Raw genomic sequence first — 13,993 nt, forward strand, 5'->3', positions numbered from 1 at the left:
ATAAAAATAACTCAGTTGTTTGTAACGGTATAAACAATCAAAGGTGGTGGATTGGCCAGATGCTGGCCGGTGTATAAAAATAACTCAGTTGTTTGGTGGTGGCTATCGCGGAGCTTCCACAGATTCAGTAACATTAGCAAGTGGTGGAGGCCAGCGGGTGGATGAGAGAAAGGAGAGCCAGGAGGAGAGACTCGAGGCAGCCGCCGGTCCGAGTGTCAGGTGAACTGAACTTCAGGTAAGAAGTTATGACCTGCAGTCTATCTGTGTCAGATATAAACCAAGTTTACAGTCAGTTACAATAACTTGTACTGCGTACTAGCTAGCATGAACTTTATTTTATTCATAAGTTAGTAGAGTTGCCAACCGTCCCGTAAAAAGACGGAATCGTCCCACATTCAGAGAAAATATTATGCGTTTCGTATTGAGCTGAAAAGGAACACAGTTTGCCCCGTACTTGAGCTAGAATGGAAAAAGACACAAAGCTGGAGTTATTCTGTCGTTACGCTGTCAGCTGCATCTTCTTCTCTCATTCTCCCCCCTCCCTCTCCTGTTGCTACTTCAATCATGAAACTGATCAATGATCAGCTGATCGGCTTTTCTCTCGTTTGTTTATCGCCCACTTTGCACCAGAAAGAGGAAACCGCCGGATGTCGCACTAAACAACAGCTTTAGCTTGATCAGCTGTTGTTAGAATTTATTTAATATTAATTTCTAGTATCAGCTGATGTTTGCTGGAGCCACAGCTGTAAAGCTGCTGGTCATGATGTCGGTTTGGATATCTGGTGAGAGGGAAACATGAAGATGAAACCAGGAGATGTCTTTACTTAATCATCAGAGCTGAACAGGTGATGGAGAAACAGGTTTACCTTTTAGGTGAGTTGAAGGGAAGTTATGAACTGTTTCTGAGATACAAATAACACCAGGATTCTTTTCTAAGTGGTTGACAGCTGGTAACTGTGCAGGGGCGACTGCAAAGTTTTGCCAGGGGCCAGGTAGGGCATTAACAGTGAAAGGGGGGCACAAAGAAATACTTTCTTATTCTGTAAATGGTCTGTATTTGTATAGCGCTTTACTTGGTCCTAAGGACCCCAAAGCGCTTTACACTATACACAATCATCCACACATTCACACACACATTCACACACTGGTGATGGCAAGCTATAGTGTAGCCACAGCCGCCCTGGGGCGCACTGACAGAGGCGAGGCTGCCGGACACTGGCGCCACCGGGCCCCCTGACCACCACCAGTATTCTCATTTAAAATGTCTGGCTGTTATTAAATAATTATCTGAATCTTACAACCAAAGTTTTTATCTGATGTAAAATGTATAGAAATCATACATATACCAACAAGACTGTACATCACTGTCACAACAGTGTTTGTTTTCATTCAAAGGCTTTATGGCTTTAATACCTGGTGAGCCGGTCTTTAGTCAAAATGCCCGGGATGATTTTTTTGTCCCAGTCCAGCCCTGGGCACGACACGCAGTGAATTAATCTGAGAAGGTGCGTTAAAAAAATAAATGGCTGCACCAGCGGTGCACATCGCAAATTAGCTGGCATAGACACATTAGTTGTGCCGCTTCTTAATGACGGTATCTTAGCTAACAACCCCAACTACCAGATTCAACTTGTAATTGGCTAAAAATAACTTCACCTACTGGTGAGGGGGACGTTGTTAGCTTTCCACATTCCGACACTTCAAAAGCTTCAGGAGCTTTCCGCTCAGCACAGCATCAGCACCATGGAAATATACGGATACATCCGTAGACTCGAGACAGAATTCACAATGCGTTTTTGGGACTTTCAGGTGTATGGACCAATGTTTTTTTTTCTGATCAAACCAGAAAGCTTTAATGAGCAGCTAGATTTGTTTTGCATTAACTGGCTGAGTTAATGCCAGTTAATGCAACATCGAAGCAGCTGGAATCCTGTGCATGTTCATGGAGCTTGCATTTTCACCTGTTGGACATCACTACCTGACAAGTTTAACTGTCTTCAGAGCATTGCAGAGCCCTTATTGACAGTATTTGGCTCTACATGTCTGTGTGAGCAAATTTCTCTCACATAAAGAGTGTCCTCAGGTAGCCGTCTGAATGCTGGACACTCGGAGACCTGTGTCTCTGAGTGGGAGACCAGAGATCACATTAACATGTGTATCCCTGTATTAACAAACATGCCATATTGGCCCAGTTTATTTTTCTTATCATTGTTGTGAGGAGACCATAAATAGCATATGTATTTTCCGTTGTACTCTTCATTTGCTGTTATGGAGTTCTTTTTATGGATAAAAAGTGTCTTTTTTTGTTTCAAAATAGCTGATAACTATTCGCTGATAGCTGCCAACATCTGCGAACAAATATAATTCTATAAAGTTCTTCTATATAGTGTGTAACTGTTAATATAGACCGTTATTAAATTGATTCCTAATGCAATCATATGGCACACTGACTTCTGAGGAAATTTTAAATGGCACTCGTCATCAGAAAGGTTGCCTACCCCTGTATATAAAGGGTAAAACACTAAACCAGGAGCGGTTCCCAGACTCAGGTCTCACCTGTCACAAAAACATCATCACCCTGCACCGTCAGTCCTGCGTTTGGGTCATCTCTTCCTCGCCTCCACACACAACCACTGACATAAACAGGCACTCTGGCCTAATTCCACAGTCCAAAAACATACATGGAGTTAGGCTAATTGGTATTAATGGTTATAGGCCTAAATGTAAAATTGTCCACTAATTATTTATTTAATTGATGCCCAGATACCCACAAAAATAATAAAATTTCCATCAGCTATGCTCTTGTGTAAATAAATGCTAATATGAGAAGTGACATGAATGCAGAAGTATTTTAAAATGTCATTCTGTCAGATAGTTAGCAGGGGGAAATGACTCTGGCTGCTTAAAGGTTGATGAAAAAGTGACCCCCACTGCTCACTGGACTAATGACTAGGGAAGGGTATAGTTTAGGTTTTATCCAATACTGGTGCCAAACCGGTACTTTTGAAACGGTGCCGGTGCTTAAACGGTGCTCGAACTGGTGCTTAAAGAATGGAGAACACACACTTTGTCCAAAAACCTCTTATGTTTTTATTTTTAGCGATGTCTTTTTTTCTGCTAACCAAGTTAGCCTTTTCTGTTGATACAACATACCTCCTTTGGTTGGAACCGGTGTTTAAACAATGGAAAACACAAACTTTGAAGACAAGAAGACAGCCACATGTAACAACAATGGTGTTTGCTAGTTCACCTTACATGCATTAATTTAATAACATGGTTAGCCTACTCACACATGAACAACATTAAGCTACTTACCCAGAGAAGAACGGCTGCTGCTGCCATCATCATCATTTCTGCTACACTAGCAGGGCTAGGGGCCAGGACTTTCCTCTTTGGGTTCTTGGGGGATGTTGCTAACTCCGGGTCCGATAACAGGCACCACACCCGCAGTAGATATGCTCGGTGTGAGGTCTCGCAGCAAGCTATCAAATACGGTGCATTTCTTGGCTTTTAAAAAAACGCTATGCGTTGCCAGGTATTTCCTCAGATTCGAGGTGTTACCTCCTTTGCACAGTATCACCTTAAAGCACTTGTTGCAGGCTGCTGAGTTTGCATCTTTTGCTGTGAAATACAGCCAGACTTTTGACCACTTCGCCTTGGGCATTTTTAATCTGTAGCTCTGCTCTAAAAGAACGTACGTACCTGAGCCCGCATACTATCCTTGGAAAGGTAAAATGATTGGCTAGAATCCAAAGTGTGTGACATCCCAGGAAAAAAGCTCCAAAATAAAGCACCGAAATGTGCGCTGCCTTTTGGTCTGGTTACTACCGTTTATGTCAGAAAGACATCGGTACCCATCCCTACTAATGACCTCAGTAAAGACTTCCTTAGTGGTATATAGTTGGATGCACCCACTTCACCTCTACATTAACTCTGTGCCATGTTCATTTAGTGAAGTCTGCTCCCAAAGATGACAAAGCAGCTCTTGATTTAGGGCGGGGCTGTGTGGTGATTGAGCCTGCAGCTCCCCTGAGCTTCACGGTTAGTCGTCGATCGTCACATTTAACTTCAAAATACCAAGACGGCACCTTTACCAACCAACAGGTGGTGTCATAAACCCTGCCTCCTCCATGTTAGCGGATGGGACTGGGGTCTGACTAAAATAAATTAATTCTCCTTAGATAATTTTTTTCCAAAGATTCTTTCTTTTGTTTTCAATAGTTCTCATCACGCTGATTGATGTTCAAGGGGTCTCCTTTCCCATAAGTTTGATTCCAATTCCTACCGCGGTGATGTTAAATTGGGGTGAAACGTTGTTTCAGTCAGTCAAAGCTGTTATAGCTTTGACTGACAGTCACGGAGAAACTTGCGTATCTCTGTTCGGGAACAGCAGATAGAGCGTAGGCTCTGAGAGGACGCCCAGCGTTTACGCTATGGAAACACGACCGAGTGTTTTAACCTGACAGCCTGAGGTGTTCTTCAGTAAACTGGACTACCCGACAGAAGGACCCGAGGCCCCGCTGCACTTTTTCGGTAAGTTAAACGTGTTTGTAAGCTAATCCGTAACTACCGTCCTTAGCTAGCTCCTGAGACCTAGCTAGCTAAAATGAGCACTCGGCTGTCAGGGTTCGTTTAGCTGTGCAGGGGAATGAATTTACTAAAGAAATCAAGAGAAACGCCCGGGCTGCTCAGTCACTAATTACTGTTACTGTACTTTTATTACAAGTATTATACTGTAAAAGCAGCAGGCTGCACCCTGCTTCAGCTCCTGTGCAGAGCTGATTATTAAATATGTGCAAACAACAGCGTGTTTTCAGTCTCTTGCCACATCTGTAAAGACAGTAACAATTTTTTTAAAAGCTTGTACTTCAGTAACTCCTCATTAATCCGGAACTATGGTTTAAAGTACTGTAGTGTACTGTAATACTGAAAAAAATGTAAGAGAAGAACTTCAGATCCTGAGTGTGTGAGGACAGAAGAATCAGCTTTATTTCAATATTGAGGGATAAAATGTATATCTGAGTTTGATGGTTCTGTTGTCTTTGTGATTACAGGAGCTGCCCTCAGATTCAGACCTCAGCTCCATTGAGTGACAGCAAACAGATCATCCAACATGTTCACATGTTAACTGTAAAATGAACTGATGAAAACAGTACAAAGGTTAAAGTACCACACGTGCTGTAGTGAAAGCTGCAGCTGTTTTATTGATAAAGTTAAAGACAAAAAAAACAAAAGGATTAATTACTCATGTAACTGTGTCACTATATATCAGCATTAACAGGACCTCAGTTTGTATCTCAGACCTGCACAGCTTCTGTTTTAAACACTTGATGTACTCAGCTGCATGAAGAGCATATGAGATTTTCTCTAACACAATTAAATAAAACCTGATGAAGGTCAAAGGTCGTCACTTGTATGTTGAACTACAAACTTGTCATCTGGAATTTTTTCACAGTTTTTTTACACATAGCGTGTTATTTACCATAAAGTGATTCAGAGTTATTCATACCAGAATAACCAGAGAGGATCACATATTTTTAAATATATAACTTTCTACAGGACTGAATATAATATCTTTATGTAAAAGTCCGGAGCCTCTGGGGAGTATCCAAGTATTTATAACATTACACAAACCAAAGGTCTCATCACAGTGTTCATGAAATGCTGGGTTTATCCATCTCCTGGGGCGGGCCTACAGAGGAGCTCTGAAGATTTCCCTGTGAGGGAGCTGCTGGCGAAGATCATGAGTCCTGCTTGATCAATGTCATGAGCTTCAGTCTTCCTGGTGTTTGCCTCTTACAGTGGGTCAACAGAACTTATGGCACAGGACAGCTGTGATGAAAGAAAGGGAAGAAGTTTCTCCAAACCTCAAGACCCAGGAAACCCAGCTTGGTCCTGATGGTCTCCCTCACTAGTTTCTCTCCAGGGTGAATGTATCTGTTGATATAATATGGACTCTATTATTAAATGAAAAGAACAAATTAGACTACACTACTGAAACGTTCTGCTGATGTTTTTAAAGTCTCCATGTTACCAGGGGCTCTGAAGATTTAAACAGGTTTAGATCCATTACACTCAGTCTTATGTTAAAATCTCAAAGGACAGCATTATATTTTTGATATTAACAGTAACTCTGGGCCTCTGTAAAGTGTGCAGCTGATCTCATCGCTGTCTAAAAATGGATAAAAAAAACACAAGTGTTGAAGACTATTAAGAGTAACAGGTGTGTAGCATCGCTAACTAGCTAGCAATAAGCATCCAACACAGTGCGTATGCTAGCGGCTAATCTAACTAACGAATTAACAACAGAGTGATTTTAGAACTATAAGATGATAAACTGTGTGTCTTTTTTATAACAGTGACATGGTTGTATTTACCTTAATTAAACGAGTCGTCAGTCGCGGTAAACCGGCAAAAAAACTCGAGCAGCCGGGCTACGTAAAAAGTGTAGGGGGGCGTGTTTGCGGTCACGTCCAGCGGGTGTGTGGGCGGGAGTGTTACACAGTCGCTCCACCTCAAGTCACTACTGCGCAGACTTTGGCTCCAAATTTGCAAGATGGCAGCCTCGACAAGCGGGGTATTTTGGCTTCATTTTTGCACAATGGTAGGAGGCGGTGTCGCGTCGTCCATGTTTTCTACAGTCAATGGTTCACACCCATCTTTTATATACAGTGTATGTCTACAAGCTGGAAAACTAAGATTGTTGTTGTTTTAGCTTACTCACTGTTTAGCTCAAAACACCACTTAGCCGAATTATATCAGGAAGCTGTGCCAGCATGGGCTCTGTGTGTGGGTACACACCCACATGTAAGTGTATACACACCTAAAAATGAGAAGCTGTTGAGATGTTTAAACCAAACACACACAAACACACACACACACACACACACACACACACACACACCTATTAATTTTCCCTCTGTGTCCAATTGTGTTTGTGCTTGAGTGATTCTCTTTTAGTGTGTTTGTCTTTATTGCCAAAAAGCATACTGAACGGCCAACTCTGTTGCATAAGATCTGAGCACCTGTTAATCATAACATCAACTCCTGGCACTGATCTTTGCTTGCAAAATGAAAAATGAGCAGAGTTTATTCAAAGCGCGCTGACAAGCACGCCTTACTCTGGTTGGATGGGATTAGTGAGAGGACAAAGCGCGGTTAAGTCATCCCTGGGCAGTTTCACACATGTCGCACGCCCATTCATTCATGCTGCTTGTGTCAATAAGCACTTCGGCAGATGGAAATGGTGATCTGTTGTTATTATATGAGAATCACAGGTAGAAACACGATAGCTTCAGCAGGTTGACAGTTGGATAATACGATGACTTCATCTGAAATATTGACAGGTCTGAACTGGTTTTCGGCTTCGAACACAGTCAACGTTTTCCCCAGTTAGACTTTGGCCATACACAGAGGATAACAGAAACTCCCATCCATCCATTCATCCTCTTCCACTTATCCAATCAAGGGTCACAGGGGTGCTGGAGATTATCCCAGCTACCATAGGGTAAGAAGCAGGGAACACCCTGGACGGGTCACCAGTCCATCACAGGGGTAACAAAGGCAGACTCCACAGAGAACGACCCCAGCCAGATGGTGGATTCAAACCCAGGTTAACCCTCCTACGCCCCCCATATAGAAACTCAATCACTAAAATGGTCCTGACAGTGTTATCCGAGGTTTCTGTCCACACATGGTGGCCAGTTACCGGAACTTGGTCTTCACACCTCCTCTGCTGACAACAACAGTGTCATGGAGAAAATATGGCCTCACACCAGCTTTTAAGAGCTATTGTTTTTCCGACTCCTCGGGTGATGGAAGGCCTGAAAGAAATTTCCAAACAGCATCTTTTTTTTTTTTGTTAGTTTTATCTTGCTTTGTTTGTAAGCTTTGCTTTCTCTTGGCACTGCTGCCTTCCAATGTCTATTTACATCCTGTGTTTATTTAGATTTGGATGGTGCTGCTGATGCTGCAGAGCAGATGATGGGATTTTAACAGTTAACGGCGATTAACTCCAGTGTTATCGCATCGATCAGCCGAAGTCTGCTCCATCAAATCGTTTTGTTTGTTTTTTTACCCCCTTACATTTAGAAAGAAAAAAGAAAGGTGTTTTGTGCTTTGTAACTACAGTCAAACAAATTAGTTTCCCATCTGTTTAAAAATACATCAGCACAGCTGGCCGGCTTGCTTTCGCACACCCATTTGAATGTTTCCAAAGATTTCTTTGCTTTCATCTTGGCTTCCTGTAACCAATAATACAGATCAGAAAAATCAGGGACATCACTCACCCGAGATACAATGCTGATCTCAGAACTAATTTATTTGACTCCCACCAGGACTGCAGGGGACTGATTTAGAGAAACATCAGATCCGATCTGATCCTGTGCTATTTTCCTGTTCCCTCAGTGAACATTTTAATTTTTTTTATGAACTATGTGATGTATTTCTGATCCATCTTGGAAATTTTGCAGATACGTGATACTTGCACATGTAAGAATCCCAGCAGGGCTTTACATGTCTGTGACCCTTGGATTTGTTGCGCAATCCCAGATCAAATCTGCGCTCTCCAGGCCCAAATATGTATCTTGCATTTGTGAACTTGAACAGGCTGCAGTTGTGCTGTAGTGACTAATAGCTGTGTTTCATTAGGACACTTACTGTTCTGATGACACAGACTGAACCGCATGTTTGCTTTACATATTGCAAGCACATTACTTAATTCTTCACAGACACACTTGCTCACACATTTTGAAGAGCTCTGTCTATCGCCTGTAGCCCAGATCTCTGAGTAAGCCGATGTGGAGTCTGTCTTAGACTGCAGGGAATTACCTCAGCTCTGAATCATGTGGCGCCTTGCCTAGAGTGTGCACAATGCAATCAGCCAGCCATCTTTCTTACTCATAAACTGTCAGAGGGCCTCACACAGAGGCTGGACACGAACTGCAGGAGTCGAGTCAAACACACTGTTTCTTTCCTTGTTCCAATTGGGCTGTATTAGGATTAAAAATATGACTTGAACTTTGTGTTAAATAGTAAGCAGATACAGTTCAAACAGAGTGCACATGGGGACAGATCACGAGCCTAGGTGTAGCTGGGGTATCACCAAATATGCTGTGCAGGTGTAGCTGAGCCACACTCAAACATATGGCTGTTGGGCCAGACATCCTGTTGTGATGATGGAGGAGTACAACGCTGGAATGACATAGGCTAAAATAATAACTTTTGTAACTTTCATGGTATGTGTTGTTGTTGTTGTTGTTTTTTTAAAAGCTAATGTGATCTGTAATTTTTAATACGAATGCACAGCCCTAAAGTTGGTCTTCTGTTTTCTGAGTAGATGTTCACTGTATGTAAAATGCTTCCAGTAGAATTGTATTTAACACAAATGGAAGAGGAAACTGGAGTTTTATTATAGGTGAAGTGAATGTATTGGCTTTCCTGGTCAGGCAACTTGAGATAAAATTTAACGTAAATGATTGACTGTTGTACTGTAATTAAAAGTTCTGATCCACCCCTCATTTCTTCATACTTTGCTTCTGAGCTGTTAGACTTTCTTGTAACTTCTAAAGTGGTCTTGAGCAACAGTTCTCCAGGCTACTCATTTTTAGTCCAGTCCTTGTACCTGACTGTATTAAAAGGCTTTTTTATCTTTATTTTGAAGCCACTTAAAAATGTGGGAATCCTCTTAAAAACCCTATTTTCTTAAGCCTGCAGTGGGATATGGTCAGTGACTCAGCTGTTCTGACTGGAGCTTTAAAAAATGGGGCACACACCTACACAAACATTTTGCCTTGATGTTTAAAAAAAACATGTAAGATACGATTGTGGTAAACTCAGATGTTGGCTGACTCCACTCGTTTTAATCTGCAGTTTAAAGACAGTTTTAAATCGTATAAAGAAGCAAAAACCTACAACATGTTTTTACTGCAAACTGTGTGTCTGAAATCTAAACACTAAGAGGATATGATAGAACAGCGGGCGCTGGAATGATTTACTACACCTTGACTTTTGGCATTCAGTGGTGGCCATGACAGTCTCCTTCAGATATGTTGTCATTCTTTACTCGTGCCTTAAGTACAGCACAATGTAGATGAAACATGGACTTTTAGTATTACATTACATATAGTACTGTACAAAAGGTTTGACCTAACCTCCATTGCTTCCAATTTTAACATTTTTCTTTAGACATTGGCTGCTTTTTCACTCATTTTCAGTCCAGTCTTTGTACCTGACCATTTTCAGATAATCTTTTTGTGTGTTAAGCCATGCAAATCTGACCTACGGATCAGTCAAACATAAAAAGAATCATGTATGTTTGCACATACATGAGATATATGTATATGTATATATATATATATATATGTATGTGTGTGTATATATGTGTGTGTATATATGTGTGTATATATATATATATATATATATATATGTGTATATATGTGTGTACATATATATGTGTGTATATATATATGTGTGTATATATATACATATATATATGTATATATTATGTTATGTTGCTCAGTTACAAATATATATATATATATATATATATATATTTGTATATGTATAACTTGTTCTATATATATATGACTTGTTCTGTTATTAACTGTTTATTAGTAGCATCTTACCTCCCTTTTCCTTGTCCTTGCTGTCATTTCGAGCTGCTTTAGTTGGTTCCCTTTCAAAGAAAATCAACATACTCTAATCCCAGTATTTCTGCCACTGTCCCTTTCATATCTATTTACCAGGAGTACAGTATTGCATTATGTTATGTTGCTCAGTTACAAATGACAAAATAAATGTAACCAAGTATACTGTTGTGAAATATGTCTGTTAGCCAGAACTGCCACTTTGAGCTCAGTTAGTTGGACTCATTTTGATGTGAGTGGAGCCGGATGAATTATGATCTAATGCCTTTGGGCAGCTTATTCTCTCTGACATCAAACACAAATGAGTCTCAGCATGTTTCAGTTCTGGTTTGTCTTTTGAATATATTTACTTTAGCCGAGCATAATGCTGAAAAAGTAATAAATTACTTTGCAAAAGAGCTTTCAAAGGGGTTTCTTTGCCCACAAGCTTGTAGCTTGCATTCATCTATTTATCATACTGTAGTTTGATTTGTCATAGTCAATGAGCCCCTGAATAGCCCATTCCTAAACCAGATGCCACAAAGGCACACTGTATATGCCAAACAGACCTTGGTAGGTAGCCACGATGCTTTTTATTCATAGCACTCAACATCATCTACCCTAATGTTAACCCTTTTTCTAACCACACTCTGGGCCCACCTATCATCATATATAAAACTAACAGAGTAGGTACACATTAAAACTACAGAACTCAGGGGTCTGACTGATTTTGGCTGCTTTTTCTATGTTAAAAATAAATAAATAAAGCCCTTTCTGGGAAAATTCACCAGCTGCTAATGACTGTCAGCAGTTCTGGGTAATTCGCTGCGACAGGACTAAAGGTCCAGAGTCCAAAAACGGTTCTGGTGCTGTCAGAAAATTGGTGGACTAATCGGGCTTTGTGGTCGGTGGTACGACGTGGTGATGATGAATCAATTCCGCTGAGTGACTAGTAATAACACAGCAGGGAATGACGACATGCCGCCACGCTGTACGCATTGCAAATATGGAACTGGATGCAGGTCTAGTTTATGACCTACTTCTGGACGATGACAGGTTACATCTGCTGTTTTTGATGGTGTGTGATGAGATCCCCATGTGGAGTCCAGCATGTTGATAAAAACATGCTTCAGGATAAAGACAAGACACTGATGAGAAAGGTCCCCTCTTAAATACTTTTCCTGTCATTGAAAGAGTATATCTGGTGGACTATTTTCATTGTTCCTCTGCCCTCTTTAAATATGCTTGCAGAACCAGTCCTGCAAGTGCACCTGTCAAGCATTTGAAGAGGGCTCTTAAATGGCACCTTTACCCACTAAGGCCTAAATCAGAGATGTTAAACTCACTGTACAGCCCACTTTGATCTTAAGTGGGCCGGACCAGTGAGACTCCCCTTTCTTTTCGTATAAAGAAGTTTAACTACACCCTTAATCCCTGAGATGTGTTTGTATTAGAGAAAGAAGTGCAAGTCCTAATGTACATCTCAGATTTCCTGCAACAAAGCTACTGTAGTAAATGAAAGAAAGCTGTCGCCATGACACGCAAAAAATTATACGTAATAAATGTGTAAAATTACAGAAGAAGTTCTGGTAGCTTGTTGCCATGACATGCCATTAAACTTTTTGTGGTAATTCACAGAAGATGTTGTAGTGTTCTGTTGCAGAGTGTAGCAACTCTGATTAAACACCTAGCTAACCTTTGTCAATGAATACAGTCCGAGTAGTGTTGACCTTTTACTCTCAGAATCTTCATTTGACAAGCGGTGAAAACTGTAGTTGAAAAGAAATACAGAATAGTGTAAATGCCTTTGAGGTCTTTGAGGCATCACAGATGTTCTCTTTTAAAATAATAATAATAATAATAATAATAATAATAATAATAATAATAATAATAATAATGATAATAATAATAATAATAATAATGATGTGGATTGTTGTAGTAAAAAAAACAGAAAGGTTTTTGTTGTTTAATTGCTTATCTATTACTGTCTGTTGTAATATGAATGAATGGCCATGGGGGAAAAGCTGTAAAACTAATGAAAATACAGTTAAAGGTCAAAACTATGTAATTCTTCACTTGTTTCAAAACTGCCCATCTGAGTTTTTTGGAGTTGGAGTCTTTGCCGATTTTGTCCCCTGAGCCTTATGTTTGACACTCTTGGCTTAAAATATTTGCCCATAAAATCAATGTAAATGATGACATTGTGACATTGTCCTTTAATTGAAGGTTATGAATGAAATCAGTTTTCAGACACTTTATATGTTCAGTTTCTTTTCCGTTCCTCTTGACTTTATGCAAAAACGAATGACAGAAAAGACAAATATATAAATGTACATTTATTTGCATACAGACAGTAACAAGCGTGTTCCTCTTTTTCACTGAACAGGTAGACGAACATGCGATCCCGCAGCAACAGTCTGGAGGACGTAACCAAGGCCAAGCTGACGCAGCAGGCAGACACTCGCAAGAGATCTACAGAGCGAGATGAGCCCTCTGGAAGGGCAGAGCGTCGCGGTCGACACCGCGAGCCACCAGACGACACCGGCACCATTCAGAGGAACAACAAGACTCCCAAGAAGAGCACTAGCGCAGGAGGAAGTGGGTGCAGCAGCAGTGCCAGCGGCGCTGCCAAGGGTGGTCGAAGGGAGAAGGGCAGGGACCTTTCCCGTGATGACCTTGTCTTTCTTCTGAGTTTGCTTGAAGGAGAGCTACAGGTAACCCAAACAGTAGAGATGACTAGGGGAATGTGGATTTAGCCCAGACAACATATAACCATTAAAGCAGCAGGTAGGCCTGCAGACATAGCACCAGCCCCTGGCTTAGTGCGCTCTCAAGTTGGTCTGTGTTAACAGACAGCTGACAGCTGAGGCTACTTCCTGTTTCCTACACTAGAGCCGAGAATCGCCTGGCAGTAGGAATGGAAACTGATAAGAATTTCTATTGATTCCATTATCACTATCAGTTATTCATTTCATTCCTTATCGATTCCCTTATCGATTCTCATTGGCTCCATTTTGAGAGTCACCACCATTGCTAAGCAACAATAAAGAAATGACACTCATGACAGTGAATTGCATGCTGTGGGTCAAATGTTTTCCAGTCTGTTGAGGTATTTCTCCTCTTTGTTGTGATCAGTGTTGGAGTCATTACTCAAAAAAGTATTTTTTACAAATATAACACTGAACACTTTTCTTGAAAGTAATACAGTACCTAACTTAATTACTCCTGGTAAAAAGTAATAAATCTGAGGCTACAACCCCACACACCAACACAAATCCCTAATGCAGACACACACGCGTCTCTAAGATCTTTCTCTTAGTAGAATACAAAGCTGGCTGCACAAAGCAAAGATGAAAACCAGCACAAAA

General features: G+C 40.8%; 1 protein-coding gene across 1 annotated transcript in view; it reads left to right on the forward strand.

Moving 5' to 3' along the window:
* filip1l (filamin A interacting protein 1-like) overlaps positions 1-13,993 on the forward strand; it is an 89,227-nt gene that overhangs the window by 24,181 nt on the left and 51,053 nt on the right. Inside the window, exon 2 of the mRNA XM_005749444.1 lies at positions 13,012-13,339. Within this exon, the coding sequence (XP_005749501.1) occupies positions 13,022-13,339 (318 nt within the window). The 5' untranslated portion in view covers positions 13,012-13,021. The remainder of the gene's footprint in view (positions 1-13,011; positions 13,340-13,993) is intronic.

This window comes from Pundamilia nyererei, unplaced genomic scaffold (assembly GCF_000239375.1).
Source record: "Pundamilia nyererei isolate P.nyererei 1_Seehausen unplaced genomic scaffold, PunNye1.0 scaffold00245, whole genome shotgun sequence".
NCBI lineage: Eukaryota > Metazoa > Chordata > Actinopteri > Cichliformes > Cichlidae > Pundamilia > Pundamilia nyererei.